We start from the raw sequence: 20,016 nt of genomic DNA, 5'->3' as shown, positions 1-20,016 counted from the left end.
CCCTAGAAATGACTTACTGAAGAGCTAGAAAGCCAACGTAGGATTTTAAAACATGTTGTTTGGTGAAAATCTCAGTGTCTTAAACCCAGGCCTGGTCGATGTGGAGTAAGACCCTGAAATCGCCTTAGAAAGCCTAAGTATGTCTGAATCCAACCTATTATTTTTAATTATTTTTAAACTTCTTGTGATGGACAATATATTAGAAAACTCGAAAATGTTGGCTATATTTTTATATTCTGAGTGAACACATATTTTGATATTTCTATGGAAAATTGCAATATGAAAGCTTTTCATAAGCTTTTTTCATAAGCTTTTATTTCATAAGCTTTTTTTCACTGAAAAGCTTACACCCCAAATGAAAGTTGGTGCAAATAACTGAAGAGCTGAGTGCACTCCCACTCTGGATCTCAACCTGTATAAGAAATGTGGTCAAATACGGAAAAGTAGTTAAAAATCAGTTTTAAAACATTCAAAAGTGGGAATTATATATTTGTACCTGTACCAAAGAAAGTTGGAAGTGACCTTTTTTCTTTTTTTTTTCTTTTCTGCACCTTAATTTTGTTCTTTTTTGGATCTTCCCTTTTTTTTCAACCCTTTTTTTTCTGTTTCATATTTTATCTTTGGCTGAAATTTGATGAAGTTCTTATTTTAAAAAGTGGGAATGATGGAGGAATTTGAAAAAAGCGATGAGTGAAAATCATGATCATGACATCTGTTTGTGGAATTTGCACTGTTTTATTGAAAATGTCTGAAAAACATGAAGTTTGAAAAATAAGTAACCAAAGTCTCTATGAAGTCAACAAATGGATGGGTTTTGTTGTTACTGATAGATAAAGATCCCTGGAGAATATGCACTTTTGTTGATGTTTGCAGAGCTGAAATAATTGTGGGCTGATTGGAAAACTATAGAAACACTGACGAAAGTCAGTATGCTAAGAAAATGAAATTAGGAATATGAATCACTTTAGTGATATTGAGGTAATTGAAATAATACGTTGAGTAATATATTCAGTTTATTAATTTTTTTAGGGAAGAATCATGAAAGGGAAATGCACTTGGGATACTTATTATCTGGATCCAGGTCACATTTTTAGTTACAGCTCTAGCCATTTCAGATAATTCATGGGTTTATCAGGATCATTCAAACATAGAAAAAAAGGCGTCCTATAGATCTTTTGGAATCCATACTTATCTGTACACTCTTCATACATAGTCATATAGTCAGTTGGAACAATGATGTAAACATTTACTAATACGTGGAGGAGAGGGGAAAATAAAATTAAATAATCGCGTTTGCAAAACGTTGAAATGCAACATACAATTTCTAAGCCGCAATGCCTTGTTCGATAGATTTGTGATGAAGCCTCCTAACCATTGGGACATGTTTTAGTGTGTGTTCTTCGACGGGTTTGTTTTCTTCCTTGCGTGTAGATAGATTCATCAACTTGCTGAGCTGGAGAGATTTGTAATGAGATATTTCAGCTGTTAGCATTTATCTTCCTCTCATAAATTTCCGCGTGACATTAAATAAGACGTATCCCGAGCAGATTAACTGTCAAACACTTGTATCCATGTCATTTTTTTCAGCCTGCTTTTACACTTTCAGGATTCGGGAGGGGAGATTGCACAGCGTAGGATAAGCCAGGGATGTTTTCAGCCAATAGGAAGAGATGATTCTGTGAAAGAGGAGCATCGCTGCGGAGAGCAAGCATGGCTTTTGCCCAGTCACACATTATGACGGCTAGAAGGCATCAGCACAGTCGACTCATCATTGAAGTGGACGAGTACAGCGCCAACCCAACGCAGGCGTTCACGTTCTACAACATTAACCAGGGACGTTTCCAGCCCCCTCATGTGCAAATGTAAGTATTACCATTCTGTTCTTGCTCTGACACAGATTACTGAATGGTTATTGCTGGGTCAATGGGATATTTCATGGACCAGTCGCAACTCCGTGACTCTCGAGAATAGTTCTTGGGCGAAATAAGGATTTTCATTAATACATGCCAAGGATAACCCAGCGTGCACGCATTTACACGTTCCATAAAGTAGCAACAGGCAGTGGAGCCCATGGAGAATTGCAGCAACATTTGCTAACCCGACTGGATTTTTTGTTTTAACGCGATGTCTGTTTTAGAGCAAAAGGACTGTTACGGTTTGGCTAGAGATTCAAGAGGTCTGCACAGATGGAAGAATGGCAGAGCTAATGAAATCATAGGGGCGCCCATCTGAAAGAGCTTGCTTTAGTTCAGACGCAGTGTGAATAGCACAGGATATTAAGATGTAATTAAATTAACATGTTTGTTTTTTTACTTTTTGGTAGAGTGAAAACATCTGTAAAGGTAATTGCTCTTGAAGGTGATTTACTTTTGATGTAACAACAAGGAGTATAACTGCAAAGCAAAAACTATTAAAAGTTGAGAGACGGAAGGGAAAGAAAAATATTTAACTATACCAACTAAATTCAGTATTAAAATGGAAGGTTAAATATTTTCTAAGAAATAAAAAATGTATAGCATTTTTTTTCTTTCAGATAGAAGACAGTTCTGTTTAATTTCATATAAATCATGCTTCCCCCCCCCCCCCAATTTCATATGTAGTACATGACATGCAAGCTACAATAATCAGGCCAGGCAAAGATATAATTTACTATTATCTCAAAATTGAAACTGAACCATGGATTTGTATCCACTTTTCTTCTTGTCCATTATCTATGTTCATCTGCCACTCAATCTCAAGGATTGAGAAATAGGTAAATGTACTTTGCAGACACCACTGGCATTAGCCAGGTATCTGCATTGGACCATTGATTTATTTTGCTATATGTTTGTTAGAAACCTTATTCTCTGTTACTCCTATTTTGTCTGCGCTTGTAGAACATTTTGGGTAACTTCAGGCTGTTTTCCATAAGATTTACCTTTATTTATTTTTAAGATGAAATCTAATTTTGAAGCAAAGATTGTACCCTAGCTCTCTAATTCCAGCAAACCTGTACCATCTTTTGGTCTGCGGAGAACACTGTATTTTTGTAAATTAGCTTTCATGTATCCTATCTTGCAGTTTTTTTGTTTAAATCATGTTTGATTTTATTTATCTCTTGTGAGATTGATTTATCTTCAAAAGAGAAAGGTCTGAAACCCCTAGCTACACAGCTTTAGGCTGCAGGTTCAGGAAGTTGCTACAGAAAAAAAATCATTTTTGCTCTTTTATTTGCCAGAAAGGCAGTACAGAATTATGGGGCTGAAGTGTGTAGTCCCAGTAGGCTTCTGGGACTGGTTTGAAAACTCCAGCTTCTCACCCTACAGGCTGAGCTGTGCCTTTACAATATGTATCCATCTATTTCTACACTGAATCATGAAAATGTCACTTTTTGTTCTATGCAGGAAACATGAAACTCTCTAACGGAGTGTTTCTACAATCCTGGCGAGTTTAAGATGGGTGGACTTCAACTCCCAGAATTCTCCAGCCAGCCATGCTGGCTGGGGAATTCTGGGAGTTGAAGTCCACCCATCTTAAACTCGCCAAGGTTGAGAAACACTGCTGTAAGGGGAAAAAAAATGATTCTAATGTATTATTTTAGACAGTTACTTTAAAATGTTCAGATTTATGGAAATAGTAACATTCCTAATTGGTTGCATCTTACTTATATTTACCAAAACTTTACCCATTTCGTTGTACTAGAAAATAAAGATTAGTACTTGAGTCAAAAGTATCTAACAGTAGATATTTTAGGATGGGATGTGTGTAACCTGTACATGTGTGGCACAAATTTTGGGGATGTGGGGAGGGGCCCTGCTTTTATTGATATCTTTCAATGAAGCCCCTTTGACTAAACAGTTAAGATTCCTATTTATGAAACGCCTCACTTTTTTTTGGTGGATACAGCTAACCATTTACTAACGAACTAAATAAACATGATTGGTACATGAGTCATCAAAAACTATTTGTCTTGAGTTTCTTCAGACTGAAAAAAACTTTAAACATTTATACAGCTTTCACTGGTGTGTCATGCAGTATTAATGGAGCACGACAGTCAGGCTCTGCAGATTGTTGCCTCTAAAAACTAGTTTTGCTCATAAGCTACAACTGGTATTTTTAAATTGTATATACAGTTTAAAATATTTAAAGGCAATCTGCAGATGAACGTCTTTAGGCATAAACCCTTACTCAGAAAGTGCCATTTATTAGGAAGTATTTAAAATTAAAATTAAAAATAGTTATAAAGTAAAACATAATACTTCTCGCCTATTTTGTCTAACAATTCGGGAAACCTCCTGGAGTTGAACGATGCATTACTAATCTGAGTATTTAACTTGCTTTTTCATAGATGCTGAAAACAGACTTTATATCGGAGCTGTAAACTAGATATGTGAATAACATAAAACATCTATATTTTGTAATTGTGTCTCAATACTTTACACGTAGGGTAGATCCTGTTCCACATGATGCTCCCAGACCTCCAGGATACACCCGTTTTGTTTGTGTGTCTGATACTCACTCCAGAACAGATCCAATTCAAATGCCATATGGAGATGTTTTAATTCATGCTGGTGATTTCACTGAACTGGGACTTCCTAGTGAAGTTAAAAAATTCAACGAATGGTTAGGTGAGTATCATGTAACAAATACTTTTGAAAGTCTGTTCCGCTTGATCAATGTCTAAAACCACAGCTGTGCTTCTTAATTTTTTGGAGGATCGTATCAATTTTGCCTTGTCTTAGACAACAATCCATACTGTAAGTTAAATACTTGTTGTAGGGACCTCAACAGCTGGAAGAAGCCATGTTTAGCTACCCTCTCTTCCCTTTAGAACGTTAAACCTAAATAAGGTTTTCATGCAGCATCTTTTATCCAAAACTTAGGAGTGGAACCTGTAATGATTTGTGTAAGAGCTCTTGTGCATATTCTTTTCCTCTCTTAAGGGGGAAGGTTCTTAATTTTTCTGTCTGAGGCTCAGCTGGGCCACAGCCCTAAAACTAAAACAAAGAAGCACGTGCTTTGCTCACTTTGGAAGCGATGCCTGGCAGTATTCACCGAAATTCTGTTCCATCAGGTAATGTGATGGAATGGAATTAGGAAGGCCAGGCTCAGGGAGATAAGCATTTTCTTAGCTCACCGAAAGAGCGTGGGAACTACAAGAGGATGAGGCTGGCAGCTCCCTGAGGAATTCACGGTGTTGTGGCTGGCTGACTTTGGGAGCTGGGGTTTCAGTCTGGTGAGATTTCTGTCTTGAGGTTGAAGCTAATAAACATAGCTGAACTGATTTTGCACTGTCTCTTGGAGTTCTTTGGGCTAAACCTGACAGGTAAGCAGGTAGGAGTGACTTTCCTTCACTCCTGTGTGCTTTATAATAACCTGGAAATAAAATCGTTATTAAAAAATCAAATAAAAACCCGCTTGCCTTACCAACTTTGCCATGAACTAGAACCTATTTTGACTCCCGCTTGAAGATAAAAATAATAATAATAAAGGAAAACGGAGGTTACTCACATGGTATCAACTAGACTAGCCTTGACCCAACACATTGGATAATGAGTTTGTGCCATCCTAGAATTATAGAGTGAAAAAGGACCATTTAGGCATCGCATTTAGTCCGTTGCTCAGTGCTGGAATCCAAATGCAAACAGCCTTGGTGTCTAGGCCCTGATTGTAATGGTTCCACTGTGTGACTGTTCTTACTGTTAAGGAATCTTTTCTCTAACGTTCAGTCATCATCTACCTTCTTGTAACTTGACTGAAGTTATTCTACACCCTAACTTCTGGAAGGAGAAAGACATATTTTTAAGACTTATCCCATGTCCTGATCATCCCTGGGAATTTTTCTCACAGTGTGGTGCCCAACTCTTGGCAAAGTAGTTGATCAGGTCTGACCAGGTCTTCAGATCAGGTCTGACCAGGTTCTGACTGTAAGTGAAGCTATTCCCATGATTTTAAAACTAAACTCGATAATTATGCATTTCTTTTTAACAGACACTTCTTATACTCGTATATACTTATATATATATACTTATATACTTATACTTGTACTCAGCTTATGAATAACTGTAATGCTTTTCACATAATCTGTTATCAAGCCAGAGAACTCCCGCTGTGCATCTGGTTTCTTTTTTCCAAATGAAGAGTTTGATGAGCCTCGATTAAATTGCCTTCTGTTATCCTCATGCCACTTTTCCAACCTGTTAAAATCATTTTTAATTTTCTTTTTGCCTTCTGGAGCAGAGGTTCTTGACTTTTTTGCACCATGCACCCCTTTGAGAATCTGGGGAAACCTATGGACTCCTTCTCAGAAAAATGTATTTAAATGCATAAAATAAAACACAGATACAAACTGTATTACAAGGAAACCAATTATGCTCAAATACAGTTATCAAATTATTAAAAAATAACAAATATTTAATATAGTAATATATGTGTTTCTTTATTAATCCATTAAATCCATCAATGCAATACCCTTTTTTATGGTATAATAATTTTAGATCGTGAGATTCATTGAAGTTAGTACACCTTTCTAGAGTCTAGGGGCCATAAATTATTGTTGCACACATTATTGAATGAAAAGCTAAACTTCAGTTAGAGGTTAGTGAAAATAAAGTTGTAGTCTATTTATCTTCCAAGTTCACAGACCCCCGTCAAATCTGTCTGTGGTCCCCAAGGATTTATCAGTGGACTCCAGATTAAGAACCTGTTCTGGGGTATTAGCTATCCTATCCAGTATTCAGTCATCTGCAAATGTGAAAAACTCATCACCTCTTTATCTGAGTCATGAATTAAAATGTAACATATAGTATACGTTTTGGGGCATCCCATTTGATACCTCCCTTCAGTTGAATTAGAGACCATTGATGAGCACTTTTGAGTACAATTTTCAAGACAGCTATGTATCCATTTAATCACCATGCCTTCCAATTCACACTTAACAAGTTTACTCTCATTCAGAAGAATCCTCAAATGGAGCAGGTGGAATAACAGGGCTCAGATAATCTGATAGACTTTCAGGGTTGAGGCTGGAAGAAGCAGTGGTGTCAAAAGGAATCAGTAGGCGAGGAAGAATTGCTAGAGTCTTCTACCCTTCTCTGGGTCCTACGAACTGTAAAACAATGGAAGTTCTAGAGGCAAAATGGTGGGAGTAGACATAGACTTGCAAGATGAAGAACTTTGACTTTCAATTTCAGTCAGTTGTGGAACCCTAAGGTAAAGCCTCAATGGTGCCAGTTAAGTCTGGACCTTGGACTTCTCTAGGTTCATGTCCCACTTCACTACTGACCCACCCAGCAATCTTGGGGAAGTAAAATAAAACTCCCTTTTAGCCCCTTATAGTCATAAAGGTTGGAAAGCAAATCACTCATCAGAAATTCTTAGCACATCCAGAAATTCTATAGCTGCTGACTGGCCTGCAAACCTCTTCTCTTATCGAAAGACAGAAGATTGCAGGAAAGAGGAAAAAACTTCTCATGCAAGAAATGTCAGTGAAGTTTCTTTGCAATTTACAGCTTGAACCAGAAGGTCAGGGTAAATCATCAATTTACATCCTTTGTATTCCAGCAGAGGGGTCTGCCTTGAAAGCTGCATGATATGATCACGAATGTAAGACCTTAGGAAATTAATTGGAGCCAATCAATGTAAAATGTAATCTACACTTGTATTTTAAGTCTGAATCTTAATCTTAATCTTGCATCTTGTATTTTAAGTCTGAAATTAAGTGGAAAAAATCTTTTAAGCAGTTTCCCCAATGAAACATAGAGGTATCTATAGATAAATTTATTACCTTTAAATTATTTTTCATGAATTGCGCTTGAACTGAGTGTTTCAGTTTGCAAATCTGTAATTATTTTAACATGAGATTGCTCCTTTGCTACTAAATTCTTCAAGTTGGTTTCATGAGAAAGAACAAAGTTTTCTTCAAAATATCTAAATTCTTCTGAAACTTGGACATTTGACTTTTAAAACTTTTCAATACCTTGTGAATATTCAATATTTCAATACCTTGTGAATCCCTGTTAAGCCAGTTTGGAAACCCCCGATTGTACAACCCTCTGATTGTAAACATCAGAGTTTTTACAATTTAACATACAATTTAATGAGAATTGGATGGCATAACAGATATCTAAAGGAAAAGTGAATGGATTGAGAAGAAGGGGAAGACCAAGAAAGTCATGGAAGGATAGGGTTGATAAAATCTCAGAAAGAGAGAAATGAGAAGTTTGCAGAGCAAAAGGCAATTTATGAAGTGGTGTATGAACATAGTGGAGCAAGAATAGTTTGCAAGGGTAAAAAGGTATGGAGAAGCATAGCGAGTGGTGTTTAATCTCATCTTTTTTATTTCCCAAACTATTAGAATATAGATGGCAAAGGCCATGAACTTCCTAAGTCATAAGACAAGTCATCATTCTTCTGCTTGATTTTAGGTTGAATAGTTGAATAGGTCCTAGCTAGTTACTCTCTCATACCTGCACAAATCCTTTTCTGAAGCTCTTCATTTGGGGTTTTTGTCTACCTCCCCATCTGAAATTCAGTTTAAAGCTTTCCAACTAATGTTCAACAATGAAATCTCTTCCATCCATGGAGCCAGTCATTCATGAGCAGTATTCTTCCTCCTTATCCAGTCCTCTTCCATGGACTAGAAGCTGGATAAAAAACAATAACAATTCCGCCTGAGCCCGCAGGTTCTTCACCTTCCTTTCTAGATCTTCAAAATCAGAGGTGATACAATTGTAGCTGTTCTTGGTGATAAACTTGAGTGAATATCTGCCAGTTGGCTTGACAGGTCATGCCAGCTGTTCTCTCTCTCACATAGCATAGCTGTGCTCTCAGGAGAAACACTTCATTAAACAGTGGATCTGGCCAGCACATATTAGTTTCTGTTGCTCATGGAGTTACCAGTTACTACAACTCTTTTTCTTCTTGCAGGTAGCAATTTTATCTCCTCTGCAATTCAGGCTTCTAGGCTCTTATCTTCTGTTTAGCCTGGTCTCTTATCCCTTTCCTGGAGCCCTCTTCTGTGACAGCCCAAACGTATTTCTGAGTTCCAGTTATCAAACAAATCAGTCAAATTTGCCAGGGTCACCCTTCGTTTGATTCACTTCCTTGGGGAGAACTGCTTCTCTGTTTTCTGCTCCTGTAGTGATTTCTTTGTTTAATAAATCTTCATCCTCTCTTTTGACCGAGCGTGCCACTTGCTGTTCCAGTCCTCTTGACTTTTTTCTCCAAGCACTGCTATAAGCTTCCTCTTGCTTCCAATATATGCTGCACGTTGTAACATTGCAGATCATGATTACAGAATCTTGTCTCTTCATGTTCATATTTCTTTCTTAAAGCATCATAGATAGAAAAGCTTTCATTTCCTCTTGTTTCCTTCCCAGGATCTAAGGTTAGTCAAGAATATTCTGTTGACTTAGAGGAAAAATTCATTAGGGACCTTCTCTTTTGAAGTTCTGTTGGCTCTGAACAATGGAGGAACTCAACTGAATTTACTCAGTTGAGTTCCTCCATTGCTTCAGTAGTCTCTGAAATTCAGCAGGAAGGAACGATTCAGTCTGCCATAATTGGCCATCAGCAGCTCTTCACCTTTCTTGCAAGAATGGTTCTTGAGTCAGCAGCTCTTCACCTTTCACAGCTGAGCACCCAGTCCCATCCAACACGTAGCTGCTCTGGCTGTCGTCTTCTTTTTTTGTCTCCTGCTCCTGATAAACTCCATGGGTCTCTTTATTTGCTCGCACAGATATTCACTCCTGGAAAGTATTTCTGCCTTTTTAACTTCTCCTGCCCCTAATGGTTTAAATACAAGGTTTCTGGACCAGAGTGGCTGGAATCATTAACAAGAGCACACTTTAGAGATGGAGATATCTCTAAATATACTTAGAGATGCTAAGCTATCACTTGTCACTTTATAACGAGAATGTAAAATAGGTATTGGCCAGAGCACTCACATGTATCATAGATGCCTCTTCTCCAATTATCTTTTGCATTAATGGCCACATAATGTATTAATAAGCACTGTAATCATAAATAGCGAAAGGAGCGATAGGGGAGTGAAAGAGAAAATGTACTGGATTATAAGGGAAATGAGGAAGCAATTTATTCCTTTGGCTCCAGACTATTTCATTCTGGGTTCTGGCTTCTACAAAAACAGCTTGAAGAAGATCACATTAGAAGAGCACTATCAAAGCACTTTCTAAGTATTGATCCGATTCTCTCATTGCTTGATTTTGGGAACTCATTCTGAAGTCATTTCTCTGAAAAACTAAGGTACACTTACAGAGCAATTTGCTCAGAAGTAGAGCTATTCAGCTCAATGTGATTTAATAAGCTGTGACCCTCCATTCTGCTCAAGATTAGAAGCCTCGGTCACCCTGGCTGGTGGTGAAGGTTGCTCAGCAGCATCTGGAGGACTACAGGTCCAACATCCCTCAGTGTATAAGATTGTAGCCAGAAAGCCATGTATTGTGTAAATAGAGTGATGCTAGACTTAGGTGGGATTTCCTTTGTGGAAACTGCATTGATTACTTCATGCAGACTAGACTCTGTGATCAATTTTTGATCTGTCTTTTTATTATTTGATTCTTGCTGGTCATATCATCTAATAGAATATAGCTTTCATCATTTGACAAGAAGGTTTTTGAATTAGCATCTTAATGATTTGTGTTAAAATGAACAAAAAGTTGCTGAGATTCCTTGAAAGAATTCCTTGTCTCAACTGAACCAGCCATGCGCTGCTTCTCTCTCTCTCCTTCTCCTGTCCCTTTGTGTCTGTGAACTTGCTAATTTGTCTGAAGGGATAATTGACACCATATGGCAAGATTTTTCACCCTCCTCTACATTTTCTTAATCTCTCCCGGATTGCATGGTTTAACCCCCTCACCCCACTTTCTGCTCCTTAACCGAGTCTCTTTTTCTCTCTCACTTTCCTACAATCTCATCTCATGTTTTTGTGGCTGTCAAACTGTCCTTCCACCCAAAGCAGTATCCACCTTCATTGTACATGCTAATTACTTTCTCGTGGAAGTCTCATTATTTATGCTAATTATATGTTGCTTTAAACCCTCTTCTATGGATTACCCATGTTTATATTGTAGATCTTGTCCGCTCTCATTCACCGTGTTTCAACTCTTAAAGACTTTATTTCTTTCAGGCAATAGATATACAACTTTTCACAAATAGCTCTTAGATCTTTTGTTTCTAAAGTCTTTTTGGAGGCCTATTCCGAGGTAGTTTCTTACGTGCGGAGGAGCAGAAATGATCCCCCACCAAATCTCTCACATATAATTCCCATCTTTCATCTCCCACATCCTCACCTGCACCCAAGCAGACATCCCACTTGTACATCAAAGACACATGCACACACTCGTATATTGTAGAGCAGGGTTCCTCAACCTTGGCAACTTTAAGACGGGTGGACTTCAACTCCCAGAATTCCCCAGCCAGCCTTGCTGGCTGGGGAATTCTGGAAGTTGAAGTCCACCCGTCTTAAAGTTGCCAAGGTTGAGGAACCCTGTTGTAGAGAATCAGGGAGATGGCCTTGAGGGAAATAGAGAGGAACTGTTATACAAGCAAAGAGGGTTGAAACGGTCTTTAAGTCCCAGGAAGCAAGAGAACATTTGGAAGCAACTCAGCTGAATGGAAGGAGGGGAGGTGAAGCACAGTCAGATTTGCAAGGTTCTCTTCCTGTAGCCCATCTCAATAAAGTATAGTTCTAGTCTTCCACTGGAAGATAGAGATGGAGATACAGATAGAGATAAATGATACAGATATAGATTCCTTGTCCTCTTTTTGGCTGTTGCCTCGGTTGACACGAACCCAGCGTGTGGCCAGCCTTCTGCAAAACCACCAAAAGCCCTCTGGCAATGCAGGCAAGAAAAAAAAAGCATGGTCTTGTAAAACCTCTCACGTTGCCTTCCTCTCCATGGTTAGACTGGCTTCTTCTCTGCATTGGGAAAACTGCTGAAGAAGCAGGGATAGGAAGCAACGGGGAAAGGCCATCATAGCGCAGCTCAAATAATAATGGGGCTATGCAATTCTGCTTTGTTTCGTGGGCAGAGGTCCTTGGGCCCTTTTGAAATAGAAAAACAGCCATGAGCAACTCAGTCCTATGTCCTTAGAGCTCTCCAAAGACGAGTGGCAGAAAACATTTCCATCTCTGCCGGCCCTCTGGACCGTTTTAAAGAAGATACCAGGTTCTCTTCCATTTCAGGCAATGAGAAGTAAACTCGCCAGAAGTTGAACAGACATTTTATTCCATAAATAATTTCAACTTATTCATCCGGTGCTGCTCTCCTGTTTCTGAGAGTTTCCAGCCAACCAGTTGTATCTGTTGTTTTGTATAATATTCAGCCGGTTCTGTTTGCAAGCTTGATGGTGATGGTGAGGATGAAGATGATTTTGAAGCAAAGTACATCGAACCACAATTTGAGTGCAACAAAACGCCCTCCCCACACCTGATCGGCTCCCGCACAGATTTAGAATGAGCAGCCCTTCCATGAATTACAGCGGGCGCATTTGCAGATATTATTTCCCTAGCAAATTCTTCATTTATCGCTGTAATTTTAGATCTGGAAAGTTGCAGTCTTAATCACATGCATTTGGAAAGAGATTCTTCTGAATTTAGTGAGACCTTCTTTCAAGTAAATTGGCTTCTGTATAAAGTACTTCTTTTTAGCAAAGGCAATTTCTCTCCCATTAATATATGTGTACCTTTTTCTATTCTGTTAATGCAGATAGATGGGTATAAAAAATTCATTTTGTATTTTAAATGTTTTATTTAATTGCTCGCTTTTATGTTTCAGTAATGTTCAGATACAATAATTTACAGATGACTTAAGAAGGTGTACTCATTTTCAGTGTTAATGTAAATTTCCCAGACATCAGCCAACTGTTTAAACACAGAACTGTCAATGAGATGCTTAAAATGCAGTCTCAGACAGTGATATTATCTTTACTGTATCACTCACTGCAGTATTCTAAAAGGTTGAAATGAGAAAAAGAAAGCTTTAAGTGGGCATTTATATGATTGCTACTTCTCTCACAGAATACTAAAATCTGTTCAACTAAATACCTGGAGAAAAGTAAAACGAATCGGCTGTAAGAAGCTCGCACGTGTGCCTTGCTGAAGTTAACATACCATTTATTTTTAACCCTTCCCCACTTAACTGAATATCTTTTTCAGCAGGAAGGGATCAATAGAAAACGATTTAGGAATAAAGGTGGGAGTAGCACTGATTATAAGAGACCGGTAAAAAAGGAACAAATGGTTTTGTCCGTTCAAGCCATCGCTCAGGGCTCAAGGAATTGACTGTGCTTCTCGTACCCAAGATGAGCGCATTCGTTCATGCGTGCATTCATCCCTGCAGTTGTTTATTTGCAATTATTTGCAGTGCTGCCTCATCTTGCAACTCGTTTCAATCCCCCAACGTAAGAGAAGCATCTTTATCCTTGAATTAACTCTGTCTAGAAAAAGAAAACTCCCCTATTTGACCAAAAACGTTATTCTTTAAATGTAGAATTTAGAAAACGACTTAGGCTTAAAGGTGGAACTTTTTTGGCGAAAGTTTCACTGTTCCTCAAAGCAAAATAACGGGAAGCGATTCGGGCTATCCATTTCTTTACATCCTGAAAGCGACCGGACTTCGGGCTGAGTCAGCCATGGGAAGCGAGCGAAGGAAAAAAGTGCAGAGGACGGTAGAAGTGCAGGCCCGTAAATTTCATCCCCGACGCTTCCAACTTCGGTTTAACTGGATGACATGTGTTAGATGTGATGAAAACATCGAACCTTTTCTTACGAAATGTGGTCCTAGCTTCCTTTCTGTAAAATAAATGACGACATGGTGTAGTATGTCATGTGCTGTTGTTCACCTGAGGTTGTATTTATCTACTTTTGAGAACTGCGAAGGACCAGATGATTTTTATTATGTCCTGATACGTAAAACCACAGAACTCAAAGAGTTCTCATTGGTCTATTTCTTAGCTGCGCTTCAGTGTGAGTTTTGCAGGATGGCAGTACATTTAAAATAAATATAATAAAAACTGAGTATAAAGCATTAAAAACATAGACGCAAGAGACATAAAATTAATAAAACCTAGCAGACCTTTAGAACAATGCTAAAACCTGCAATAAGACATCATGACAAAATGACAAAGGGAGGAACTGCCAGAAACGGCATGGAGGAAAGACCCAGCCTTAGGAGCTACAAAGCAATGGGGGGGGGGGTCTGCAAGGCGGTCAGAAAAGTCAAGAGGGTGGCCACAACCGTGTGATTGAAGCCCCACCCCTTTTTACATGCATCATGCACCCGGGCGATAAATATCTTGAATAAATAAAATACTCTCCCGCTAATTAAGTTTTAAACTGTTTTAATTGGTTTTTAATGATTTTCATTTCATTTCAGTTTATTTGCAACTCTTTATTGTTTTTCATTTTTCATTGTGCGAGCTGCCCAGAGTCACGCATGTGAGACGGGTGGCTAAACGACTAAACAAATAAATAAAATCTACGGAAAGATAAATTGAACATTGGGAAGAATGTGGAACGAATATCCCAGAGAAGGGTGTTGGAAACCAGAAGAGGCGAGAGGCGTATTCTGCCTTGCAACCTTTTATCACCGTTCCACTTTTGGTATAGTAGTGTTGTCCAAACTTGGCCACTTTAAGATGAGTGGACTTCAGCTCCCAGAATTCCCCAGCCAGCCATGCTGGCTGGGGAATTCTGGGAGTTGAAGTCCACTCATCTTAAAGTGGCCAAGTTTGGACAACACTGGTATAGTCAATATTGCAACTACAGAGTCATGTGAAAATTGTATTTCCAGTGCAGAACGGTGGCCAATAGATCAGAGGCAGCCACCTCCCTTCCCCACGGTGCGATCATCTTAAACTGAAAACAGCTGCCGTGGCAAACCAGGGACTCTTGTGATGGCAAGAGCAGATGAATCAAACTTCTGAACTTTTTCTTTCTTGGATCCGAGTAGAGAAGCCACTTCCCTTGTAAATGCATCCTCTGAAGTTCTGTGAAATAGCAAAAGCCCTTTGCCTGATTTCACGTCGTATTAAGATGGCTGCACTCCACCAACCCGCTTGTATTAGAGTAGCCTGTGTTTAGTTTTCCCTAGACATCTTTGGGGTATTCATGCAGCTTCTTCCCATTAACTTCTATGTGATGGATAGATTTCATTTAGCTTGCCCCTGTAGAAGGATTTTTTTGGGGCCTCTTGAAAGGCCTCCTCATACATTTCCAGTAAGGCTCTTCTGCACTGCAGTCTTAAGCTGTTTGTTTCTCTCGCTGACACCAGATGGAAATTTCACAGCTTGTGAAACTCTTGTCTAGATTTTAATCCATTCCTCAGCATTGGCCAAGCATTCTACCTGGATGGTGGTTCCCATGGCCCTGATTGGAAGTTTCACCTGCTTCTTTGCCCTTCCCACCCATGCTGGGAAGGCAAGCATCAATGGCTTTCCTTTCCATGGGTGGGTCTTTGAGATGGAGGTTTTCATTGATAAATGTTTGTATGAGCCCCCTTCCATTAACTCCCCTTTGCATTGGACACTTTGAGTCTAGAACATCCACGTGTAGACGATTCAAAAAGAAAGAAACCACCGTTTAACCTTCCTATCACTTGGCATGGAAGGAGAAACTGGATGAACTCTTGTCCATTTCATGTAGGTAGAAGAAGAGGGAAGGCTACTTTTCCACCAGTCTAAAGGTAAAGTTGTAAAAAAAGTGCTGTTGTTTCACCAACCCACTGTGGGAAAGAGTCTTTTCACACTGCTTGTGCCCGCAGAAGTCAGAACATACTATTTTTGACACAGAACAAGAAAAGAGAGGCAGAGGTTGTCTTCTCCAAGGACAGGAACCAGTTGAGGACAGCATTATACATTATTGTCTTCTAGAAACAGTTAGTTGGCTGATCTCACCCCTGAACAAGGAGAATCTGTGGATGAGCCCTCAGAAGCATAGGACCCTACCTTGTCTTGACTCAAATTATAATTATGAAAGACAGTAACAATAATTTTATTAGTATTCATCTTTTCTATTCAGCGAGAGTGAGAAAGGCGCTAAGTGTCTGATGCAAAGCAAGATAAAACATAATGTAAACACTATTATAAAAATAATGATAAAAATGAGTTAAGAGTATCTGGCTGAAGAAAGTCTTAACTCTTTTTCTAAGGGGAGAGAGTAGTGCCCAAATCAGTCCCTTTCCTTTGAACTAGTGGATGTAACAGAATGAATGTGAACTTTTGTGGGTGCAAAACATATGTTCTACCAGTGATGTTTGGTTGTACCTAAGAGGAAAGTCAAACATAGATCTGTTGGCACATCTGAATATATATAAACTCTGCAAAATTACTATTAACTGTACAGATCTGCTTATTTGAAAAATTGTGGCCAAATATTTTGGTAAGGCGAAATATTCACATGATTCTCCATGTGAAAAGGAGATTTTCCAAGTTACTAATGAGTGTGGGAAAGACTAGAAAAAACTATTTTGCAAACTCATCAGAACCAGAGGTGTTAATTGATAAACCTGACATATCCGTAACCACCATAGTGACTGTAGCTGCCACTATAATAAATGTGACTTATGTTTAGATGAATTTATTTAAATAACACCCATAAACACATTCACTGAAGCAACAACAATAGCTAGCTTAAACTAATTTGGTTTGATGGATGGATTCTTAGTTGGCTGAAAAACATTTAGAAATGACAATGGGAGTAGAATTATTAACATAAATTTAGCACACCTTTTTACATATGTCAGAGATTTAAGAATAGCAGCTCAAAACCCGTGTCCTAGCCATATGTGAAAATTTGTGGGATGATGACAGCATAGCTTAAATTTAAGAGGTCCGCAAAATAACTTCAGTGTATCTCAAAAAGGAACATGATGATTTGCAGTGAAGAAATCACTTGCTGCAAATCATCTTTAATCAATTTAAAGTTTTAAATTAATATTTAAATTTATCATCTAATTAATTAAGATGATACCCCCGATCTTATTACCTAGGTTTATTAACTCTGATTTCAAAATGCAATATACTAAGATTCCTATAAAATATCAGCTTTTCGTAAGATTTGGGAGGGGGATTTTTTTTTTAAACTCTTGGTAGAAAAATAGGTCTTTATTTTTATTTATTTATTTCATCCCATTTATATATCCAACCATCTCACAAAATGTGACTCTTTAACACAGAAATGAAGAAAAATGGTTTGATTAAAAAAAACCCTTTACATTTTTGTATCTTCTGCTTTTTCCTCTACCCCAAACCAAAAGTTATCTTAACAAAAATGGGCATGTGGGGTGACCGGGCCCTTGAACCAGGCGGGTTACTAGCAGTTTGGTCTCCCTGTTCTTTTGCTTCAGGACCCTTTCCATCTGCAGGGAAACGCCCCCCAACGATCTCTGCTGGGCTGTAAATTCCTATCCGAACTGGGGGAAGATTTAAAAACACAGGGGGGAATGGAGGACCTGCAATCTATATCTTTCCATGGGTAGTCAGACCCTTTCCTTCCATACAAGTATATGCCAGTAAATGTAGTTGTCCTCCCTTTACTTTCAATTTTTGGAGTAAGCTAGATGTTGTGGTTCCACAGAACCTTCTCAACCACACTGGAAGAGCATGCCGGTATTTTATTAGAACTTGGAGTGTGTGAGTAAGGAAAGTGGAAACTTTCCTGCCCCTGCTGCAGGATCTTTACTAGCATCGTTAGCTCAGAAGGAAAGTACTTTGTGGGAAAAGCTGCAGGAACATATCCTTTTGCATTTCAAATCCAATCTCTATTCCCTCTTTTCTGCCAATTAAAACTAGCATTTCACAAGCTAGTATTCTGCAGATGGGTTAAGATTGCCGTTTGCAGGAAGATCAGCCAGCAGGGCTGTTAGCTCTCTGGGAGTCTTAAGAATTGTTGTCTGGAAAGGGTGAAGTAGGGCAACCCTGTATTTAGAAACCCACGGCCAACCCAATGACTTTAGCTTGGCCCGTTGTACAAGAGTTCAAGTGTAAAGTGGTGAAACTGCTGGACTTAGACGAGGAAGACCCAGGCTTGTACTGACTCAGCCCCCAAGCTATTTGGGGCCATTCACACTCTCAGTCCAGCCTTCCAGGAATAAAATGAACAGGGATACCCATAACCTCCCCCGTGAGTTCTCAAGAGAAAAAGCAGGATATAAATGCAAAGCATAGACATACACTTGCAAAATAGTCGCAGTTTGAATTGCCTAGTTTGGCCAGCACGATTCAGATGTCCAAGTATGGTGCGTTTCATCCTTAGACCTTCTTTGGAATGTCCAGATACATCTTCAGCGTAATTTAGAATAAAGGAATTGAAGTTACAATTCCTAGAATTTCTTGGCTGGATAGAGCACCTGTTCTGGAAGTTGTCATTCCATCAAATACCACATTGCAATTTTTTAAAAATGTTTTATGTCTTTTTTTTAGGGTTTTATGTCATTTTAAGTTTTATGTCATTTTTTAAAACACAAATACGACACTGAACAAGTTTCTGTTTTTGTCTTCCTCCCTTTTAGGTAGCCTACCATATGAATACAAGATTGTGATAGCAGGCAATCACGAGCTGACATTTGATCAAGAGTTCATGGCGGACTTAATCAAGCAGGACTTTTATTATTTTCCCTCTGTATCTAAACTGAAGCCAGAAAGTTACGAAAATGTACAGTCTCTCTTAACAAACTGCATATACCTGCAAGATTCAGAAGTAACGGTGAGAGGCTTCAGGATATACGGTTCTCCATGGTAAGTATTTAAAAGCTTAATTGCGTTGATGAATGCAGAAATGTCCTGTTCGCATTTCAATGGTTATACAACAGCAACGGTCTTAGCTTCCATACCTTGCAGAATTAGCCTTCAACACCTACTGTATTGATTGGTGAAGTAATGGATTTAAACACTTTCAATTAAGTAAAAAGGTTAAGGTTAATCTGCCCCAGATTAATCAAGTGAAGTACAGACACGCATAGACAGACACTGTTAACTGCAGATGGCAGGGCCATCTTTCAGATGTCATTTTCCTTCTTCCACATACGCAGGATGTGTGTCTCTTCTGCGGTGATAATGCGCTGTTACGCGATTCGGATTTCATCTCAAAATGAAATCACGCTTGCTACTTCAGAGAAATCATTCTCTTCCCAGACACAAAGGCAGACAATTAATTCATGAATTAAAAGTAGCGTTCAGTCGATTGCCATTTCATCAGTTCATTGAAGGAAAGAGAAATTAACTAAAGCTCACAGATAGAATGGAACACCAACTTCATTAAAAGTCCCAGATACCAAACCAGGGCAATTGCAGGTAGAAACTCTAGAGCTGTTGGGTTCAGACCAAGGTAGACTGTTTAACAGTACAGAAAGTGCTGTAAAGAGTAACACCACGTAAAATGCTTCCTTGAATCAGATTGGACTTCCTTGAATCAGATGGCACTTCTCATTTTTAAAAATGTTTGTTTCCAGGAGCTTATGGGGGATTCAGTTCATATGAAGTCAATGACCACATTAAGCCATATCACGGTAAACAAAAAGAGATTTATTATGGCGTAAGCTTCGGATGTTATTAGTAATGTCCTTAAGCAAGAGTAGATGAGATATTGGATACGTGTGAAATTCATCTTCCAATATTGCACCGTTGTGTTCTTTTGCTAAGGGGAGCTATGGGCCTTGGGGGACGAATTTTGTTCAATAGAAGGGAGAGGGGTTATCCTTCCCGCCTGTAATGACTCCCTGATGCAGATCCATTCCTAGAACAGTTATTAGCCATGGAGGCAAAGGCATGATAAAGCTATTATCTCTTTCCTTCCGTAGAGCTGGGTGGAGGAATTTGCATCAGAGATTTGTGTCCTCCCCCTCTGTCCCGAAGCCCTGTGCTAAGTTGATTTTTTGTAGCTGTCATGGGTGACTGAAAAAGATGCTGAAGATTATTAACCATTTCTGCTAGTAATTTTGGCTGCTGTAGATGCTAAGGTTGCGCAAAGCCTTTGATAGAGGGGCTTTCAAAGCTCATGCATTGAAGCAAAATACA

At 38.8% G+C, this 20,016-nt stretch overlaps 1 protein-coding gene across 9 annotated transcripts in view; it reads left to right on the top strand.

The window, feature by feature from the left end:
* MPPED1 (metallophosphoesterase domain containing 1) overlaps positions 1–20,016 on the top strand; it is a 92,903-nt gene that overhangs the window by 22,251 nt on the left and 50,636 nt on the right. For 8 of the 9 annotated variants that reach the window (XM_088151293.1, XM_088151659.1, XM_088151550.1 and 5 more), the window contains 3 exons: positions 1,607–1,862; positions 4,426–4,607; positions 18,513–18,738. In XM_088151293.1, the coding sequence (XP_088007419.1) occupies positions 1,711–1,862; positions 4,426–4,607; positions 18,513–18,738 (560 nt within the window). In that variant the 5' untranslated portion in view covers positions 1,607–1,710. Of the gene's footprint in view, positions 1–1,606; positions 1,863–4,425; positions 4,608–18,512; positions 18,739–20,016 lie in introns of those variants that run through there. The other variant, XM_088151703.1, reaches the window with a different exon arrangement.

The sequence above is a fragment of the Python bivittatus genome, unplaced genomic scaffold (assembly GCF_059951505.1).
Source record: "Python bivittatus isolate LINGU-HERP-01145 unplaced genomic scaffold, Pbiv_v1 ctg000010_np1212, whole genome shotgun sequence".
Lineage (NCBI taxonomy): Eukaryota > Metazoa > Chordata > Lepidosauria > Squamata > Pythonidae > Python > Python bivittatus.
This window is presented reverse-complemented; position numbering and strand designations above follow the sequence as displayed.